The 22,108-nt window shown below is 32.1% G+C and overlaps 1 protein-coding gene across 2 annotated transcripts in view; it reads left to right on the plus strand.

Annotated features, from left to right (window-relative positions):
- Window positions 1–20,111, plus strand: part of LOC132917930 (neural cell adhesion molecule 1-like) — a 158,608-nt gene extending 138,497 nt beyond the window's left edge. For both annotated transcript variants that reach the window (XM_060978941.1, XM_060978934.1), the window contains 5 exons: window positions 11,667–11,807; window positions 11,933–12,076; window positions 14,471–14,634; window positions 15,567–15,852; window positions 16,188–20,111. In XM_060978941.1, the coding sequence (XP_060834924.1) occupies window positions 11,667–11,807; window positions 11,933–12,076; window positions 14,471–14,634; window positions 15,567–15,852; window positions 16,188–16,402 (950 nt within the window). In that variant the 3' untranslated portion in view covers window positions 16,403–20,111. The remainder of the gene's footprint in view (window positions 1–11,666; window positions 11,808–11,932; window positions 12,077–14,470; window positions 14,635–15,566; window positions 15,853–16,187) is intronic.
- The last annotated feature ends 1,997 nt before the right edge of the window (window positions 20,112–22,108 follow it).

Raw genomic sequence — 22,108 nt, forward strand, 5'->3', positions numbered from 1 at the left:
GCGATAAATATTGACGTTTGTCAAATGCGATCCGGTCGTGCGAGGTAACTTATTATTATAAAAAAAATATATAATTTTCTAAATGGCTTTTCTCCGGCGTACGTCGTCGTCGTCGTCGTCGTCGTCGCCTTGTGCGTGTGTGCGTCGTCGTCGACATCGTCTCCGTGACCTTTTCGTGTTGAAACTTTATATATTACTCGATGTCATAAATCGACATTGTCCGCGTCGTCGGCGGCGGCCGCCCCATATGATGTCTTCGGTAATGTGGTCCTTAAGTTTTTGGAATATGTGCAGCGGTCGTGCCTCGTAAACTACAAACTTCTATATATATATATATATATGAATGACTGTGATATGTGTGTGTGTGTACGTGTAGTACTACTAAAGAGAAAACATTGTGACGGGCGGGGCAGAGGAAACTTTAATGGTCAGCGTGTGGTGTATTATTTATATATATATATATGAGAGTGTGTATATGTGCGTAGTACAGCAATTCGCTTCGATGGAAACACCGCGTCGTTTTGTGCAATGCTCGCAAAGTGAACGACATGAAACACAACGTTTTATTATTGAATTATTATCGCGCGCACCGAATAAAGGCATTCTTCCGGGGACCGGCGCTAAAGGTCGGTGTATGCAACAATACTCGTCTAGTCCGCGTATTTGTGCATTCTCCGTATGTATAGATATATTGCGGTGCAGTGTCCTCGGGAGAGGGCTCGGGCAATGTATAGTATTATTTTTATTCTTTCCAAATGCATTGCATTTTACATTTTCACGAACGCTGCGTTTATTCCGAATACATTATCCCAACACCTAATAATAATTTGTTGTGTTATGCAAAGTGCCGACAATAAAATTACACCCGTGTATATTATTATGTTATAATGTTATTGTTTTATACCGGCCCGCGATATAACTACAGACACTACATTTTCACGGCGTAAAGTGTATCTGCTCCGGAGAATAATTTTTCTTCATTTGTACCGAGTTAAATCGTGTAAATATTATAAATAACAATTCAACCACACACAGTAAATCATTTCATAATCGAAACCGACAAACGTTATTATACCGCTTTGATTACTTTTGCATATAAATTTATATATGTGTGTGTACATAATATAATAACACCATAATTATTACTGCTGTATTTGTTTAATAAACAATTTGCATTGTTGGCGTAATGTAAATACACCAGAAACTCATGAAACGTATAATTTTATAGCGTTTTTTTAGATTCTGAGAGACACAATGAATGTATTATATTGATTTTACATTGGTGCTTTTTTTTTTTTTTTAATGACACTCTTTATAGTAGAAAAAATGCATCAATTTTCATTTTAACATCTTTTCTAACAGGAAAGTGAGTATAGTTAATACTTTAGGAGGTCAATAATAAAACATTTCCCGTACTTTTCTTAATAATTGGAAAAAAAAACAGCAATCGTTACGTAGAATAAATTGTTGATACAATAAAGTTTTTTATTTTATCGTAATTCAAAAACAAATAACCAGTAGATACTAGCAATTTTTCAATAATTATCGATAAAATAATGTTTTCTAGGTAAGGAAGCTTGAAAATTTAATTAAACTTCTTCATGAGTTGTTTTTAACGATATTTAAAACAATAAAAATATAAATATAGTAAATATAAATTGTATAAAATGTTCAAGTTTTATAGTTAAGGCTTAAAAAACTAATACAAGGTTCTTCATCAGATGTTTTTATAGATATTTACAATTATTAAATACGAGTATACTAGACACATTTTTATTATTTAAACATTTGAAGTTCAATTTTGTCCAAAATATGATAATTAAACGTTTGTTGTAATAATTCAAAAATAATATTATTCGAGGGGACTGAAAACTTTTACGCATATTCTTAGGTTGTTTATGCATAATGACATCGTCAAAACGTTTAGATTTATTGATATTTTTTAATTACTGCATATAGTGTATACCACTAACCTATTCACATCGTGCTGTGGAAGAATGGTATCGGCTCAAAGTTTAAGAACAATAATAAATTATATAAATATAATATATGTATATCTAATATTATAATAATTAAATATTAATAATCAATCTACCTTAATATTACTAGTAAAATAAATTACAGTCTTAGCTCATAAACGTGTTTCGTATAAAATTAATTTGTCGTCGAATTCAAATTCAAAACACAACTATTTCAGTGACTTAATCAATATGTAAAACCGTATAGCCGTACAATGCTCACGTATACGCATTTTTTATATAGTCATTATTTATATTATAAATTTTATATATTTTTAACAATTGCGTATGGACGATCTAACTAAGACAGATAATATAAATAGAATTTAATATTTTCATAGTATTTGATATTTATAATATTGTTGGAGTATAACTCTATAGAGTTTAGACTTGGAATGGATAATTAAACCTCAAAATAATAATATTATTTGATATTTCCCTTGTTTAAATGTATTATTTTTATTTTTATAATTTAACAGTTTCCAAAACATTAAATGCAATTTGGATACGATCACTTTACATAATTTGAACTATTTATTTTTAAACAAATAAATCATAATATGGAAAATATTAAATTAATCAATTCTTATAAACATCCAATATCATAAATAAATACTTGTCCAAACGGTTTATGGGTACTTTTTAAATTTTTAATAATATATGTGTATGTACGATTTATAGAAATCGTACTAGGAAAAAAATGTAATGCGTAAAACATGTATTTGACACAAAAATAAATACATCATTTGTCATCGATTATATAAAATATATATAGCGTTAATAATGTACTTTTGCAGTTTGGTAAATGTATTACGCGTATAAAACTATAAACATTTTGATAGTTTCGACTGGACATTTATAATGTTTAAAGTTCGAGATTTTGTTTTATATTATTATTTTTCTTGCAAATAATTTTCTTTTTTTGTTTATAATAAATAATTTTCGCCTAAAATCGTATAACATTATAATTTACGAGTTTTAAATAATTGCTTTCTATCTATAACACATATAATGTATTCAATGCAAGTGGTAATACCCAATATTGTTTAGTATTATCGATTTTTTTTTTTAATAATATCGAAGTTATCTTAATCTAAAGAAACATCGTATGCATTGCTTATCAATAAATAATGGTACGAATAAAAATAAAATACGAAAATATAATTTAAGTAAGTAGGTGGTAGGTACTTAAAACAAATAATTAGTAGGTTTGCGGTTACTAATCTGATTGGTTTTATATTACGCGTAGGTAAATTATGTATTATTTGTACTTTTTAATTGTTTATTAAAACTGTAAGTATAATTGAACTGTTTTTTTTTTAAGGTTTTTAAGGGTAAGAATTTTAAAAATTTCAAATTTTTCCAGGAATAAGTTTTGCGATAAACCCCACTTGTAAAAAAAAATTCTTCATTTTAAAGGCTATTAAAAATATTCGTTGTTACTTTCAACTTAGGACACATGACAAAATTATCGTTCGGTAAATACGCAAGAGTCTTCTGAAAATAATTACCTACTCGTAAAAAGTGTTTATTTTGTGACAATTTATTGTGAAATGTTAAATTGAAATAATATAATGACCTATAGGCGTATAATTCGAACGTAACATCGCTTTGACCTCTCCGGTTAATCCCCGCTGTAACTGGCCGGCAGCATAGTCTGCGCAGGAGATTTAAAAAACTTTTTTCTTTAAGTTTTGTTTTTATGTATACCGTCAGCGTTGGGTTATCAGCCGGAGAAATTGACACGTCTTAATTTCCCGTCCGTCAGTCTAACGGGCCGCGGAAAGCAATTATCAACGTACCGTGGCTGTACCGATTCCGACGTACTTCGCCGTCGCCGTGCAGCTGACGCTCGTTTCCTTTCCGTGTTATACTTCGAAGCCGGTGCGATTGATTTTATTATACAGTGAACTAAGTAGATTTCCGAACTACTTGCTTATTCATAGAAATGTCCCGATTTGATGATAATTTCTTATTTTTTTTTTTTCTACGGTTTTAAAACGAAAAGAAATCCGCCGACGTACTAATAAGAAAACCTTTATTATACATATAATAATAATTCAAAAACTTGACAGTTAGTAGTTGTTGATGTACAAAATGAAACTATTGTTTTTAAATAATACGCTATCCGTCTTCCTTTAAGAAAAGCCTGTGCTTTGTTGAATGATGTATGTTGACAGAGTATTTTAAAGTCTTCATTACTGTTCAGCGTCATTTTTCAGACCATTTGTGGACAAAATCGTCTCCCTGCAGCGTGTTCCCCTTGCAGATTATAATTAATAGTATTTTTCTTTTTTCGCAACATTCAGTCGACAGTATTATTTTAATATTAATATTATCGGTTAGATGTAAATATTATGTAGTCCGTATACACTAAATTATGAAAATTTCGTCATTTTTTAATATTATCGATAATTACACTATTGATGTTGATATCTTTACACTGTGGTTTTTATTTTGTTTTAAATCAAAGTCAAACGCATAGTCTAAAAGGTGTAACATGTAAATAGTTTCCAATACTTGTTTGTCATTATACTATATAATATGAATCGACTGCACGTGCTTAAATACAATGATATTTACCACAACGACCTCTTATCACGTACTTGTTAAAAATACTTTTTAAAAGAATTTAAAAGAAGTGTTTAAATACTAGAATAAAAAAGTATTTGAATATAATATTATTCAATAAGTATTTAAATAAAAATACAAATACTCTCAAAAAGAATTTAAAATATTTTCAAATACTTACTTTAAATTCTTTTTTACATTTGCCATATAAGCTCCTTTATTCTTTGATTTCAATTTAAGTAAAACTGAAAAAAAATATAAAAGTTAAAATGTATAAAAAGCTATATTAAAATTTGTATCTAAAACAATGTAATTTTATAAGTTTTTAGTAATTACTTATATTTGATATAAGTTATTTACTGAACATAATTATTATAAAGTTATCATCAGCGTCATTCTCCTTTTAGGTTTTTAGATGTATACAGCAAACAAGACGATATTCAAAGGCATTTTATGAATATTAATGTTATTTTTAAGTGACGTCAAAAAGTGAATACATAAAAATAAACTCACACAGACTACAGTCACATAATTGTCTTTCACTAGTTTTAATTACTCGATAGTATGTTCTATTTTTATATAATTATAAATAACTAAACGAAAACCACCTAAAAGTTTTTTCAGTATTCTAATTGATAATATAATGAAACTATATTGATATTAATTGTAGTTATCTCCAATAAAACTATTTAAGGAGAAAAACACGGTTTATGATGGGAAACTACTCTGTTGTTATACAAAAACATATGTAGAAGAGGCGATTTTTATATTATTATATATAGAGCACTATAATCAGCACATGTATTGAAGGTAGTCCATTTGGCATAATATACCGGTCCACCGTGACTTCTGACACTTTCGGTATTTATTTTGAAATACCTATATGTATTTTTATGAACATTACCAATCTTTTGAAAACTTCCAACTGCAACGTTACAACGTTATACCTAACCTTTTATTTTGATGAGCAACAACAGTAGGTAAAAATGTACATTCGTACCGGCTCAGCAATCTAATAGAAAAAAATGTATGTGTAATAATAATAAAAAAAATAAATTTAAATTTCTTAGGAATAATATTGTACTTATATTTATATATTTTATTTCAACTTTAAAATTGGCCGCGGGCCACATGTGACCAATGAGGTACGGGTTGGGCCATCACTACACCATAAAAAATATATACGTATAATATGTGCAAAAACTTGAGTTTAATAAAATATGACGTATATTATATTATAATATTAATATTTATGTAATATATAATATTATAATGCAGAATATTATAATGTAGAATATTTTTCACTACAGTAATGTAGCTATTTTGCCTACACACGATGCCGTTTAAAATATTTTAGTGAAATAAAAATGTATAATAATATCTAATACCATTTGTGAATAACTCGATTCATTCGTCTGTGAAAACCTATTAATCTCGATTACCAATTTAACCATATTTTAAAATCTGTATCACCAAAGCACGGTATTTCATTATAGGTGCTAGTATATTTGATACTATATTATACAGTTATTGAATCTGAAATTGATCACAAAAATGAAAAAGTTAAATCGCTAACATTTCATAAAAACCACTTTTCATCTTATATTTATCAAAACCATTGGTGATAAAGTGTATTTTTATACGTTTTTGTATTATATTAAAAATAAAAATTATTTCAGTCAAATGCGAATAATCACGATCATCGCTCAACTTTTAACCTAAAAGGGTACGATAAAAAGTGATGTATACAAAATACATATAAGAAATGTATTTCCCATGTAGAAAGTTCGTGGTAAAACTTCTTATAACCATAGTAATATAGTGGTTACATATTCATACAAAATAAACAACTTTATATAAAACCGATAAATTGTTCGTTTCGCTAAAAAAAATTTGCTCGGAGTGTTAAATGTATATCAAATAATATTCAAATATTATTGATTTTGGCATTGGATTGGTGCTAAATTAAAATTATTTGGCATTTGAATACTTACTTCGAGTAATAACATAACAGTAGTTGGTTTATCGTGGTGAAAAAAAGTTATAATATATTGTAAATAAAAAATGTTTAAATTTAAAGTTTTGATTCATCAAAACTGTCTGTATATGTAGATAATTTAAAATTATATACAATATTTAATGTCTGTCTTAATGCGCTCAGTTGAATTAATATTTCAAAAACTAAAAAAAAAAACAAATTGAAAGACGGTACTACAATAAATGTAGTTTTGTCATTTTAATTAAAACCTGGTAAATTATTCGCTAAACGACCTGTACTATTCACGGAATCGTGACATTTATATTTAATCGAACGTGTCACAATATTTACACGCATGCGAATGCGAATTAAATTTATATGGTTCAAAAAAACGGTATGGCTATAAAAAAAAAAAAAAAAAAATGAATTATAATTATTATAACTTACCGTTAATCGATACGAATACAAAATAATCGAGCTATTATTGTATAACAATTTAACACGGATTATTCCGCGGACGTGTGCAATACGAGATGAAAATCGCACCGTCTCGACGCGTTTATTGCTATAAACATAGTGCCTAATATCGCAAATACGCGTATATTAAATCCACGCGCGTTCCCCGTTTTCCTATAACGTCACGGTACGCGGAAACACAATAATATACGTCATGTAAAATGTTAATACACATCAGAGCTAAATATATATATATATATATTATATTATGGCGTGGAAAAAAATTCACGTCATGGTAGTGTACGGTACCCACCCACCCGTCCATCAAACACAACATCGCCGGGAAAACGCACGTCGGTCGATATAGGACAAATATATAAGTATATATTATAAACACTAAACTTGCCCTGTACGACGAGCGAAACCGTTTAATTTCAATTTCGAATTCAATTTAAAATCCAAAACAGACACGATTTCGGTCTGAAAAATAATTTATGACGAGCTCCTGCGACCGTCGATGTTAAAATATATACTGTGATGAGATTGTTGCAGCCGCCGTCCGTATCGTCGTCCCTGACCCCGGTCGTGCCTGTATACTACGGTTGACAGTGATCGTTTTAAATACCATTATGTACGTATTACCGTTATTGTTTCGGTAGCCACGATGAATTCAAAAACGACTAGTACAGTGCACTTACGTATATTATATGATTATTATTATAAATATTGTTTTTGAGAATTGTTATTTTATGTTATCTAACTCGGTTGCGGATGAAAAATACCCGTTTCTGTGTAAAATTAAACAAGCGACGGCGGCCGGTGGTACAATATTATATTATATACATAATATGCGTTAAAGTTTTTCTCTTCGAGATTATTCAAATTTACATATACCTATACACTTCATATATATATATAATATGTGTGTGTGTGTGTGTGTGTGTGTGTGTGTGTGTGCGTGTATTTTACGCAGTATATTCCTTTTAAGTAGGTATATAAAAAGTTTGAAAAGTTTTCTACCGTGTGATACGGCTCCTTTACTTAAGTTTGTTTTCACGTCGCGGACGGAAAAAAAAAAACTCAAATATAAATAAACTGGAAAAGACAGCGCGCCGGTGACAAAAAAAAAAAAAAAAAAAAGAATACACGCGTGTTGGCGAACAGTAAAGGATAGTATATATAAAGGAATATTACCCAAGAAATGGATAACGCCACAAATACATGTATATATATGTATAAAAAAAGAATACCACCGCCCCGCGAAGCCTATTTGGTAGGTATATTATTTCTTATCTGAAATCGTATTCGGGTGCGAAATGTCATTTTCTATACCTACCCAACCTATCTATCTGTATATGTATATGTGTGTGTGTATAAATGTCATAATAATAATAATAAAAGTAATAATAATAATAATAATAATAATAATCCTAAGACTGGTCGGACGGACGAGGACGATCGCTCGCGCACGGCCAACGCGACCATGTCAGGAGTCATTTATTTTAAACCGTTTATGTCGGCAGAAAAGAAAATGTGATTTATACTCATGTGAATATATATATATATATCATGTTTCGAATGAAAATCGCGTGATACGGAAAAAAAAATAGGACCTGTACGACGAGAAATACAAGCTCAAACGAAAGTCACCGCCTCGCCTTGTATTAACGGAGGTGAACCGTTTCCTTATTTTTTTTTAATCAGCTTATATAATTTATAACTCCAGACGAGTTTTCAAACACGCCATTTCGTACCCCACTTCCGATCGTCTCGCTGTCATTTCGTGCCCGCCGTGCGTTATAATAATATTTTATCGTGATTTCGCGCGGGCGTGGGGTAGGGTCGACGAAATATAATTGCGACGTTCACATATCATTATATTATCAATTAGTTGTACAGATCGTGTGATGTTTGACAGATTATTATTGTGATACCATATAACACCTGATGACAACCGCTATCGTGTGTCCGATTCCCCTATACTGTGTGTAATATGTGTTTTTATGATATTTCTCTCGATGTTCCTTTACCTGCAAATGACCTACCTTTTTTAATACGATGAAAATAAAAATCATAAATTTTCGAATCCGTTATCTACCCCATTTTCCCTCTTGTATGCGTTTAATTTCATGCCACCGATATCGTATCAGTCTAATACACCCTTAGTCGATTAATAATAATTATTACATATTATAGTATGACATGTGTGAGCAGTATGTTTCACTAAATTAAAGTAATCGATAGAGAGGGCTCTAATCCCGTTACCTATTTTTTTTTTTATAATCGAGTTTTAATTTTTTCAAACCAAAACAAAGTCAATATGAAACCACGTAAGTTTGACATAAGTCAATGGAATACGTATATTATATAATGTGTACGCGTGGAATTAAATCATATGACTATTTTTCGTAATAATATTATTATACAAATTATCTCTTAGCCGAATATTTCTTTCGTAATTTTAGATGTATTTAATTTTTATTATTAGCATAGCTTGTCGCCGTTTATGTATAAATACGACAAAGCATATTATACACGATAAGAATCATTAATTATTCAAACACAATTAAAATATATTTCTAATTTAACTTTAAATAATTAAAAACAAACAATAAATAAAACAAGGAATATATTTTAGTACTAAGCTAATTATAAAAATACAATTGTAATATTTGAATTTCGAATATTATGATATAGGTACGGTCTGTAATAATAAATGTATAGAAGGCTGATAGGGTGTAAAAGTATACAGGGTTCGGTTTCTTGGAAACATCTCAAATCGCTCTCCTAAGACAGCTGTTGTGTAATAATTGTGATATTAAATTGTAAAGCAATAATAAATCATCGTGTACGAAAAACGGACTGTAGAGCTGAGGAAAATTGCACTTGCTTGACATTCCTTCAAAATGTTCTTTGTAACTTTTAAAAAGTTGGCACGTGTTGTTCATACTGTAAAATTGTCCATCAAATCAGTCTATATTTACTACCTAAATGTTGAATCTATGCAATTATAGTGATAGATAAACATAATTACTACAAACGAATGGATACGTACAAAACAAATGTTTTCAGCGGTTGGTATATAACATTGGGTAATAAAGGTTCAGTATATTTGTCGTACTTGTTCCTGCATAAGTTTTTGGTAACTTTTTTTGATTTCAATGTATTGAATGATCACATTCGAATCCAAAAACTAAACCGAAGTGGGATTTGACTTACACAAAATGTCACTGTATTATGTTTTAGTAAAAGATCAACGCGTGTTATTCGCTGTTTTTCACAATTTTTTCCACGTCTTCTGGGGAATTGAAAAATTGACGTTAAAATCTGTGTTCGATTTCTAATCTACATATATATTGTGCAGAATGAAGTATCTTGATCGTTATTTATGACCTCAAATAGTGTTTTATAAAAAAGAAAGAAAAACACAACATTGTAAAATCAATAGCACCACATCACAACTCAGAGCCTACAAACTGTGTACTCGTACGGTAAGACTAGTTGAAATTTACACTTCGAGTACATCATGCATTTTCGCCTTTCAAACATACTATAAGAATATCCTGGCCCGGCGTTAAAAGTGTGCTCCACACAAATTGTCACGTGATCGACTTTTTTTTTAATATATATACATAGAAACGTGTGCGTTTAGAACGTTACCCATTATATATGTATAAGCACACAACGCGCCACAGTTGAAGTGCTCACAGAGTGCAATCGCGATCTGCTCATTCGTGTAGATTTGAAATAACATACGTATAGCCACTGTCTGTAATTGAATGGTTATATATATATACCACATAATATAATATAATATATGATATTATATGTATTATATAAGACAGAACTTAAAATTACGTTAATTTTTTCTAATTTTTTTCTCCCCCGGAAAAGTTTTTTCGAATAGCTTTTACGACTTGCAATATAATAAAATAAATTGTCGAAAAAATACCAAGACCCTGTCGTCATACACACGCCGTCAGCAATTTTTTGGTTTCTCGTTCGTAATAGACTAATAAATTATAGCAACATAGGTATACGTACGTAGGTAATAAAAACAATAGCAATACTACCCGTAGCATTCGTACACGCCCTACAAAATCAGTCCGGCCCGCCACTGCGTTAAGGATTCGCGTTAAAAATCGGTTTCCATACCCGCGCAACTGCGACGACGACGTGATATCGCACTGTGGTGAAATATAGAGTTAATTAGGATTAGCAATGTCGCGTGTAATGAAAATAGCGACGCGACCTCGTATATCATTCCGCCGTACAAAATCGATACCATTTCAAGTGAGTGTGTGTGTGTGTTAGCATGTTACAATATATAAATATATGTGTGTTTATTCGAGAAAGGAATAAGTACACACACACACACACACACACATACATTTAACGACCACAAAAAATATAATACATGACCTTTAAGAGAAAGAGTGTAAGATTATGTCAGTGTTGAATTCTCGTCGCATTTTTAGTGGGGGAGGGGGAGGGGGAGGGAGTATCCCACCCGGTAGATCGACATTGACGTTATCTCATTACTGCAGCTGTATATATATATATATATTTGTGTGTTTTGCCAAAACATCTTCTTACGTATGAAAAAAAAAAATGATATTAACACTACGCGATTTTGTTAACAGAAATATTGGAATTCGACACGCCCGCTGAACAGATCACCAACGAGTACACCGACTACTTCATCAAGTGCAAGGTGAAAGGCAACTCAAACCCCACGTTTATGTGGTCGTACAACGGTCAGACGTTAAAAGAAAAGACGACGAGTGAGTATACGGTTGTAATATTATTCGTGTGGTACAGCAGCGTTTGCGCCGGCATACCTTGCCGTTGTCGATATTCCCGCAATAACAGCTAACTAATCGAAAAATATCATAACGTTATGCCACAGGCGGAAAATATTCGGTGCTAGAAGGCGGACTGATGGTGCGAAACGTGACACACCTGGATTCGGGCGAATACACGTGCAGAGCCTTCGAGACCACTAACAAGTCTAGTGTTTCCGGAATTACAGTTATCGAATTGAAAGTCAGACGTGAGTATATGCATTCGATTTAATATTGAATAAAATTAAAGGTACCTAACTAAAAATCAGTAATAAGTGCATAAAAGAAATAAAAACTAATCCATTAATCGCACAACAAATCCAGTACTATATACTTTATTGATCTTATATATACATTATATATATATATAATTATATAATATATGGGCGTTACGACTTTCCCTTAAAAAAGTATTGGACTTAATCATTTATTTTTATTTACGATTATTATATATATATATTAAACTGGCCATTATATATATATGTATTTCAGAAAACCATTTTCGATGAATCTGACCTATATTTATAAGCTTGTTCGTGACATTTCTTAATAAAAGAAAATAAACAATTCACTATTAAAGTAATATTATAGTAAAAGTGCAATATTTATTCTTATTACGAAGATAGTCGTAGAAATCGCAATGAAAAAAAAGATGCGTATGATTTTTCGAATATTTAATTAGGTTTGAAATGTTTATTTTCCAAGATTATTTTTTTCATTTTTCTACAGGTCTAAAAAAATGTCTAAATCCTAAAATAAACAATGGAATTTTAATCGTTGTTATAAGATTCATTTATTTATTAATTTTATTATTGTATAAATATATGATATATATTTATATATAATAGATTTATTACAATGTAAATTATAATTTTTCTTTGTAGTAAATTGTAAGAGTAATAACTAATAAGTAGATTGTACGTTTTGTTAGTTTAAACTTTAAAGTTTATATCTGATTAGATCCGATGATCAACGCCGTATTATAGCACGTCTAACGTTGCTAGTACTTAGATGGATATATTAACAATATGATGAGCTCTAATTTTGCTCTCCTCCTCACACCCTTTCAAAGGCAATATCTCGTAATTTCTAAAACAAACCTGGAAGAACTTTACGTATACAGAGTAAAGAGAGTTGAATATTTTAATCATTAAAAATGTAAAATATTCATACTTTTATAATGAAAGATCTCAATTGTGAATTCAATGATTACACGATAAACGATGTAAATAATACATATTATATTATTAAATTAATTTAATTTAAAATAAGAAAAATCTAATGGATATATATATTATATATGTTTTTTATACTTTTTTTATCAACATATTCTTAAAGGAACTTCTACCTCTATATCTTCCTCTTAAAATTTAAAATATAAAATGGATTATTGTTGAATCTTAATAATGAGAAAATGTTTTAGACCTCTTGTGGTTTACTTACTTGGCGATTTTTTTATCACCTGTAAATTTCATGGTAAATAATAATTTTATACCTAGTAATTATTATTATAATAATTAATAACAAACACGAAAGCATTATAAAATAATAATAAATACCATCTGCTATCAGAGTTATAGTGGCATTATATTTTCATCACTATATAATATTCTGTTTTTTCTCTAAAATTCAAACAAAAGCCCGTCAATTAGTCGCACCGTGAAAATATAAATAAAACGGAAATGCAGCCTCCGTTGTCTGACTGTAGTAGACTACATCATAATAATATCATATCTATACATAATATACGTATATTATACCACCTACGTACACATAGCCCCAGGGCACTCCACAGTATTAATAGAACTTTATATCCCCCACAGAATGAAAATAAAAAAACAAAGTAATTAATTTTTGAAACTTTTCAGAACGTCAATATAATTGAAATATATTGAATTAGTTAATTTTATCTTAAAATATTTTAAGACCTTCGTGTTTAGTTTTTATGTATTTCCAGATTTTAAATTTTCTTATTGCATTCGTAATAAAAATGACAGATTTCGATTATAAAAATCAAACGTATTTTAATAACGTATACACATTTTGTTCTATGGGTTATTGTAGCGGAGAGAAGAGATCCGTCGATACACGATCGGTTTTTATCACCAACAGGCGGGCTCGTATTATCCAAAACTGACACTAAAAATATGGTCTCCACTCCCAACATCTTAAAAGTTTATTTTCATAGGCATAAGTTAAATGGTGTGTTCTTTCGGTAAATTTATTTGTAAGAAATATGTGTATACGATATTTGTTTTTATGTTTATCTATATCGTTAGAGATGATATATCATGAAAATGATACTAAATACATTGTATCCATAACAAACCATTATTTAAGTTTATTACTTTTCTTATAGATACAAAGCTTTAAAACGATCGTGACTATCGACTAAAGTTTATTATCTTTAATAATTAAATATATAAAACACACACAAACACACACACACACACAAGTATCACAATCAAAAACATAATGACGTGTACGCGTGTGATATCGACTACTTGATGATTCGCTAATGTGTAATCGTCGACGACGTCGTTGTTACTGTTCTCTCTGTATATTCGTTAAATATAACTGTATATTTTTTTTTCTTTACACAGACAAACCGGTGTTTTTAAACCACATGCAAGGCGATCCCGTCGACCTGTACGTATTCCAGACGGACTCGGTTAATTTATCGTGTCAGAATTCAGCCGAACCGGCGGCAAACATGACGTGGACTTTCAACGGAAAATTATTCACCAACCCGGCCGACCACTACCTCGTACGTATTATATTACACAACCCTATGATAGTTTATTACTACCGTCTGTACGGCGCACGAGACGAGAAAAGCATAATATTTGTTGTCTCCGAGTGTACACGCGGAAATGTGTTTGTCGGTGCTGTTTCTTAGTAAGAGAGAACCGACCGAAGTAAAACAATATTATGTGCACGCCAGATGTAATTATTTCGAAGGCTGTGTATAAGGCCCTGTCGCGTAAACATTTTTTCGGTTTGATCTTTGTCTCAGTTCTCGTAAGCTTAAGTAACCAAATTAACTATAAACGATAAGATTTTTTCACAATAATTTTGACATAAAACAATACCTATTATTATAAACGCAGTTAAACAGGAAATCCGGGTGAAGTGCTATGTTTCGTCAAATCCAATAACAGAATAAATATTTGAATAGTCAGTAATATTTTAAAATGGAAACCATTAATTTCATTTTAGTTTTTCGCACATTTCTTTTGACGTTTCTGAAAATGTGCACCAATCCTATATTTAAACATTAATATTTACTCGGAATTTTTTTGTATCATTTCTGAAAAATCGGGAACAACTCTACTACTCCCAGACTGTCTTGGCAACCGACGTATACCTATAGTCACAGAATCTGCAGAGGATGAGGGTAGGACGTGCCAAAAAGGGTGCCAAAATATAAACCGTCTGTAGGTGTATTTTACATAATATTATTATACCTGTCTCAAATAGGTAATTTCTGCAGTGTCGTATTACATAATATTTTATTATATTATTATATAGTTTGGATACGCGAGCTATCGCGTGTTGTCGATATTATATACTCTGTGCGTACAAGTATTCGTGTTAGAAACTTTTTTAATGGTTCATGTTTTATCATATTATAATAATATAATGAACCCTATACCATCGAACTGTACATATTGCGTGTTTATATGCACGCCCTTGCAGGTGACGTTCAACAGACCGGAAAAGTTGGGATCGTACTCGTGCACGGCCACGAATAGTTTGGGCAAAATTACCAGACGGTTCAACCTGATCGAAGGGTTCAAGCCAAAAATGCCCAGCGGTCTGTCAGTGGCGCGTGTCGGCGACAACTTCATCGAACTGCAAGTGGTGCCCAACGACAAAGGGGACGAGTTGATTGGCTACAGAGTCGAGTACGTGACGAGAGTCGTGGAACCCAGCGGAAAGACTTTCGAAAGTTTCGACATGATGAACTTCAATACTACCGAAGGTACGTGTAACCGACGCCCGTCGCCCCCGTCCCGCGCCACAATTACAACCAATATATATATATATAACAGCTAGTAGTCCGCGCCGCCTAAAGAAAGTTTTTGTATAATTATTTATTACCGTCACCGAACACCGCCGCTAATACTAATATACCGTATACTATATACTCGCGACTACAAACCAGCCAAAAGTGTGTTTTATCGTACACGCGATACCTGCCGGCCCCGATGACAGTCTCTTGTATTGCGCATGATAAAAAGTCTATGATATTATACTCCATACGATAATGACGTATAAATAATATGAAACGCGGGTGCGCGCGGTTGCATGTTTCAGGTCCTTTCGTGCTCGTCAACCTCAAGCCGAACACCGAGTACATAACGAAAATCTTGGCGAGGAACCGGGCCGGAAACAGCGAATACACCGAGCCGATCGTGGTCCGGACGTCGCCGGTGATCGTCACCAACGGAGCGCCGGCCCTTTTCGACGGGTTCCTCCTGCAGCAGCTGCTAGCCGTCGTCGTCGCCGCATCGTTCGTGGCTGGACTGTAAAGGCCCCGCCGACCCTATACAGACAGCCGCATAATAATATCATAATACAAATTAGATCGATACACGTGCAGCCTTCGTAGATCTGAAAGTAGCTATTTTGTGTACAGGACTAAAGCGCCATCGCGACGACGAGATCTATCCGTCTCTCTCTACACACACACACACACACACACACACACACACACACACACACACACACACACACACACAGATACTATATACCGGAGCACAAAATTATTCTCCGACAGCCGCTTGTTTTTCATTTCATCGTAAATAATAATATACGCTATGCGTGTCGCTTATCGTCACGACGATACAACAACAACAATAATAATATACTATCGTCGCCGACTCTACAACATGAAGTATATATCTGTATCGCATACCGAATCCGCGTGAATGACGCTCCAATATAACATTAACACGCTATTCTATAGGTACAGTACGTCGTAATATTACACACACACATACACATACACATGCATAATACACGTGATTTACACACACACACACGGACGTACGAGATTTGGCTTTTGTCGCAGTATATTTCGTCGGCGACGGCTGTGTGTAATATTCGTGTGAGTTCGGTGGAGAGTGCGAGTAAAATAATAATAATATGTCCGCCGCCGCAGTGCGCAAAATAGTAGTGTTTTTACATACACGCGCGCCCCGTCATTCCGAAGTAAAAATAATAATAATATTATTATTGCGTCGACGTATTTATTTTGTTTTGCCGACGAACGTCTCAGCTTTTTCCGTCGCCGCCGTCGATATACACGTGGCGACCTAGTGCGAAAATAATATTATAAAATTATTAACGCGTTTTTTGAGGTTTATTTTCTTCGCCGTAATATTATTTACATTACAATACTATATATGATATATATATTAACATTATGTAACTGTAAATATTTAAATACTTTAATACTACGATATTGTATATTTTACGTGTATCTACTCTAGTGACGATAATCCTATATAGATATATATATATATATATATGTGTGTATTATGTAGGCATTGTTAGGATTATATTATAATTACAACGCGCATTTTGTTTGATTATGATACATGTATTGTTTAAGTGGATAAATAAACAGCTCCGATCCGATGTACGTGGCACAAAAAAAAAATATCAAAACATGATATTTTCGACGCCGCCTCTCGGTATATTCGCGGTGCATAACGACAATATTATGATCGCGTGCCGCGTATAATATATTATATTGTTATGCGAACGATGTAAAACTGTAATCGAATAATACGATATGATGACATCGATTATTATATTGATAATATATTATTATTTTTATTGTACTATATATACGTATGTTAATTATACCATTACTTTATATTATTATTATATACATATAATATTACGACTATTATATTATTATAATTATTATAACTATTGTAACATTGCCTATTATTGTTTTTGTACGCGTGACGCGAGAAAATGTGCCCTTTCGGAACGACGAAAAACGATTACTACAATATACGTACAGTACTTACCAGCAACAACAATACTACTCGTGTTGTACGTACACGTAGGTGCATTATATAATAATATAAGAAATAAAAAGAAAACCGCTTGACATGAAAATAATATATTGGCTTATGCAATTTTCTATGTGCGCGTACGACACGCCGCGCCGGCGCATGATTTATTCGGTTTCTATTTTTTATTTTCATTTTTTTTTTTTTTTTTTTTCGTCCCTCGGTTTTTATCATTTTAATAATAAAGTGAACACTCTGTGACACGCCGTGTGGCCGCCGCCGCCTTTACAATAAAACGGTTTTTACGACCAGAATCTGACGTCGAGAACAACATAATATACTTTGAATATTTATTAGGTACGTCTTCCTCTCCCCCCCCACACACACACACAACCGCCACCAACCCCTTACGACACGGTTTCGCCGCGCGTTCGCGGATATACGTTATTACAATATCCGCGTCGCCATCAGTGCGGTGTCCTCGTGACTCGACATGATAGTAATAGTGGCCCCGCACTGGATTTTCGTCTGACCGAGCCAGCCGCGCGAGCAGCCAACAAAGTACACACACACACACACACACGAGCGCGTGTCGGCGAGCGGACGAGTGCGAGGGATTTCGCGTAGGTACCTTTATTGTGCACTATATTATATATATATATATATATATATACGTATGTATGCGCGCGGCACTCGATCGCGGGGCTAAAGACCTTTACATATTATATGACTGCGACGTTTTAGATCCCGAGAGCATCTCGTATTTTTTTTTTCGTCCTTTCGTTTTATCTCGACGCCCCCCGTCTTCCTCGTGTGTACTACTATTATGATATGATATATATATATACGCATTGTTAGTGTCCTTAAAACGCCAAATTCCTTACGGTTAATAAACATCGGTTCATATAAAATATATAATTTATCGATACGCGCAGCATCGTTTTATATAGAGCACGCGACTATATATATTATTACAATAACGTTTATATAGCGTACCCGGAGATAATCTGTTCTGAACGAGATCATTTTTTATTATTATTATTGTTATTATCATTATTTCTACGGCATAATAATATACCTCTACGACGAGATGCTCCGTATCTTTTGATCGTGTTCGACGACCGCGACCATTGTTTAGAAAATTTATGCCCGTTTTACGTGGATACACGAAATGACTAATAATAAACGTGCAGTGTTTCCATCGTCGACTCTCGAAGAGTGAATTACTTTGAAGTCGAATAATATATTTTCCCGCTTTGAAAAGTGTTTATTTCTGATTATATTACCCGTGAGGATTTTGGTGTGTACGAGAAACGATTAGAATTTCTTACCCGCCCGAACAGCCGAATATCAATATCAATATCAGTACTGAATTTACGCGATTCTATGTGCACTCCTAACGCGTTGCCGTGGATTTGATCTCACAATATTATATATTATAATCGAGTCTTCGCCGGACGTTCGGCCAGTGATGTTGACGATATACGTGAAAATAGTTGTATATAATTACCATATCTGGACACATCCATAAAATTAGCGTCGCTTGAATATTATCGTTATTTACGATGGCCGTTTAAAAGTCGTGTCTCTATGTAATCAATGAACCAACATTGGTAATGTGCGCGTCCCAAAAGTTCAATATCAGAAAATAATAAAAAATTGACGTCTTATTTTTTTCCTCCCACTGCGCACACGTATTTATTACGTGGAAACCGTTTTTCAGAAAGTGTTACAATTTTTTTGTTCACTTTTTGTTTATTCAACTTTATTGTTCTTGTAAAACTATTATTATTATTACTGTCATTTTTTTAGATATCTAAAAATATATTTATTAGATTTTATTGATTTTAATATAATATATTCTTACTCATGATAAATTTTATTTTATATACGTGTCTCATCTATATTTTATGAAAAAAAAAAGTAGCGATAGTGTAATGCACTAATATATATATATATATATACGATAACATTTAATATTATATAAACATATATATATATATATACACGTTAAACTAGTGTTACGTCGCGCCAATTCTTAAAAAAAAAAATGTGAATTTACTTTACGTATATGCATGATGTTAAAAGTAAAACTTAAAACCATACTATTAGTTTTCCCCTGTGAAAATTGATTTATTATAATTGATATTTTCATAACGAAAACAAATGTTTATATAGAGAAAAAAATCACTAATAAATGTTTAATTGAGAATTTGTGTAAACAATTTTTTGTTAATTTACATAACCCTGTAAAACACTCACTACTTTTCCAACGTACCTTACGTTATAAACCACTTGTAATGAACTTATTGTGTACTCTCCATAAATTACACAGTTACGTAATGGTATTTGTACATTTCCTCTCTCTTTTCCAATCTATCTATTTTACAAGGAACCTGACAATTCGTTTCCTCCGACTAGCAAAGCGGTGACACCAGGAATCGCGGAATGACAAATGCTTATAATATACTTACCAAAAAAATAAAAATAAAAAAAAGCCGAAAGTGTCTTGCACATGATATATTATAGTAATATTTATAAGTATATATTAACAATAAATCGTATACATCATAATTTAAGCGTGGCAGAATTTCTGTGTCCGGAAAAAGGGCGAATGTCAAACGATTCGAGTGAAAAGTCACGAGGCGAAGACGTCCGAGATTCCTATAATGTACAGCCATGATAATATGTTTATTCGTTCAGATCACTATTGGAGCCCATCGACAATTAATGATTCAAAATGTACGTTTGATAAGTTTACTTTTGCGCCGGTTACAACTTTCGAAATAGTTGAGGACACACACGCAATAATAACAATATATTATATTAAACGCTTTTAGACACGTTCCGCACACTGCGGTAAAACGATATCTCCGTATTGCTGTAGCTGTTGTTGTTGTTGTTGTTGTTGTTGTTGTTGTTCGGTATTCTCGGGTAGTGCGCTGAATCAATTTGTAATTTACCAAAGTTTTCTAAGTAAAGCAATTAGTACTCAAAGAGCGAAGCGCGTACTTCGATTATTGTTTTTTACCTGCGATCGTCTGAGATATAAATATTGTGTTGCGGAGAAACGAACAAGACTCGAACAATATTATTATCATTATTCGAACGGTCGGTAATGATAATCTGATGAGGCGAAATAAAGCGAAACCGACCGAGATAAAAGGCCGTTACTACTCGTTTCGATTGCCGTTATTAAACGCCTTGTAAAAACATGCGCAACACCCACCAATTGGCAATCGGTCGGATGTCGATTACACAACAGCTCGTTCTAATGCACCACAGCATTTGACGATTTTCTCACACAACATGTGTACGTACACGCTCGTTGTGTGATCAAACTTCTCTTGGTTTTTTGATCGATTCGCATCGCACTGCCATTGGTCCATGAAATACCGTTTGCAATGTTATTATCATTTGCGAATGTTGTTATGTTATAGATGAAATAAAGCGATGCGTATTTGTTATTAAAATACGAATCCTACCGAATAAAATTATGGCATACAATTATATTTGTTTGATTTATACGTTATTAAATAAAATTATAAATAAACAAATATTTAAAATTTGCTTACTCCGATTATCGGTCATATTTTTTTTTTGGTAAATTATTATTAAAATGTTGATAAGTCAGAATGAAAAATATTTTAGTCCATTATGTACAGTTAAATACTATGTACAGAGTAAAGAATATGATGATTATATTTTAACATACTATTCTCATATTTTCAGTCCATAGTTTTGTTCTCACTTTATAATACATTGTATTTATATGATGCATAATAATAATAATATTATTATATCGATGTATTGATAACAACCATTATGCCGATAAGAATAAATAACAAAAAAGGCAAACCACAAAACAGGTGTAGCTAAATTGCCTATATAAGACGCCGTGTGATTATAATAATGTTGTTTTATAAGATACATAAAATCAATTTACATTTTATTATGGGTTATGAAATATTAGGAGAAGAGGCGCAGCTTTGGTATGAACATCAGGACGAAAAATAAATAACTGTATCGAAAATTTAAATTGAAAATATGACTAACTTTCACATTTTAATATTTTATGCACGTCAGGTCACATGTATACACTATATTACTATAATATTATAATTATAGTAACTATATACTTTTTATAATCAGAATATTATGTTGTTATTATTCGATAATATCTTATGTAAAAACGTTGTAAGACATTTA

This window comes from Rhopalosiphum padi, chromosome 1, assembly GCF_020882245.1.
Source record: "Rhopalosiphum padi isolate XX-2018 chromosome 1, ASM2088224v1, whole genome shotgun sequence".
Taxonomy (NCBI): domain Eukaryota; kingdom Metazoa; phylum Arthropoda; class Insecta; order Hemiptera; family Aphididae; genus Rhopalosiphum; species Rhopalosiphum padi.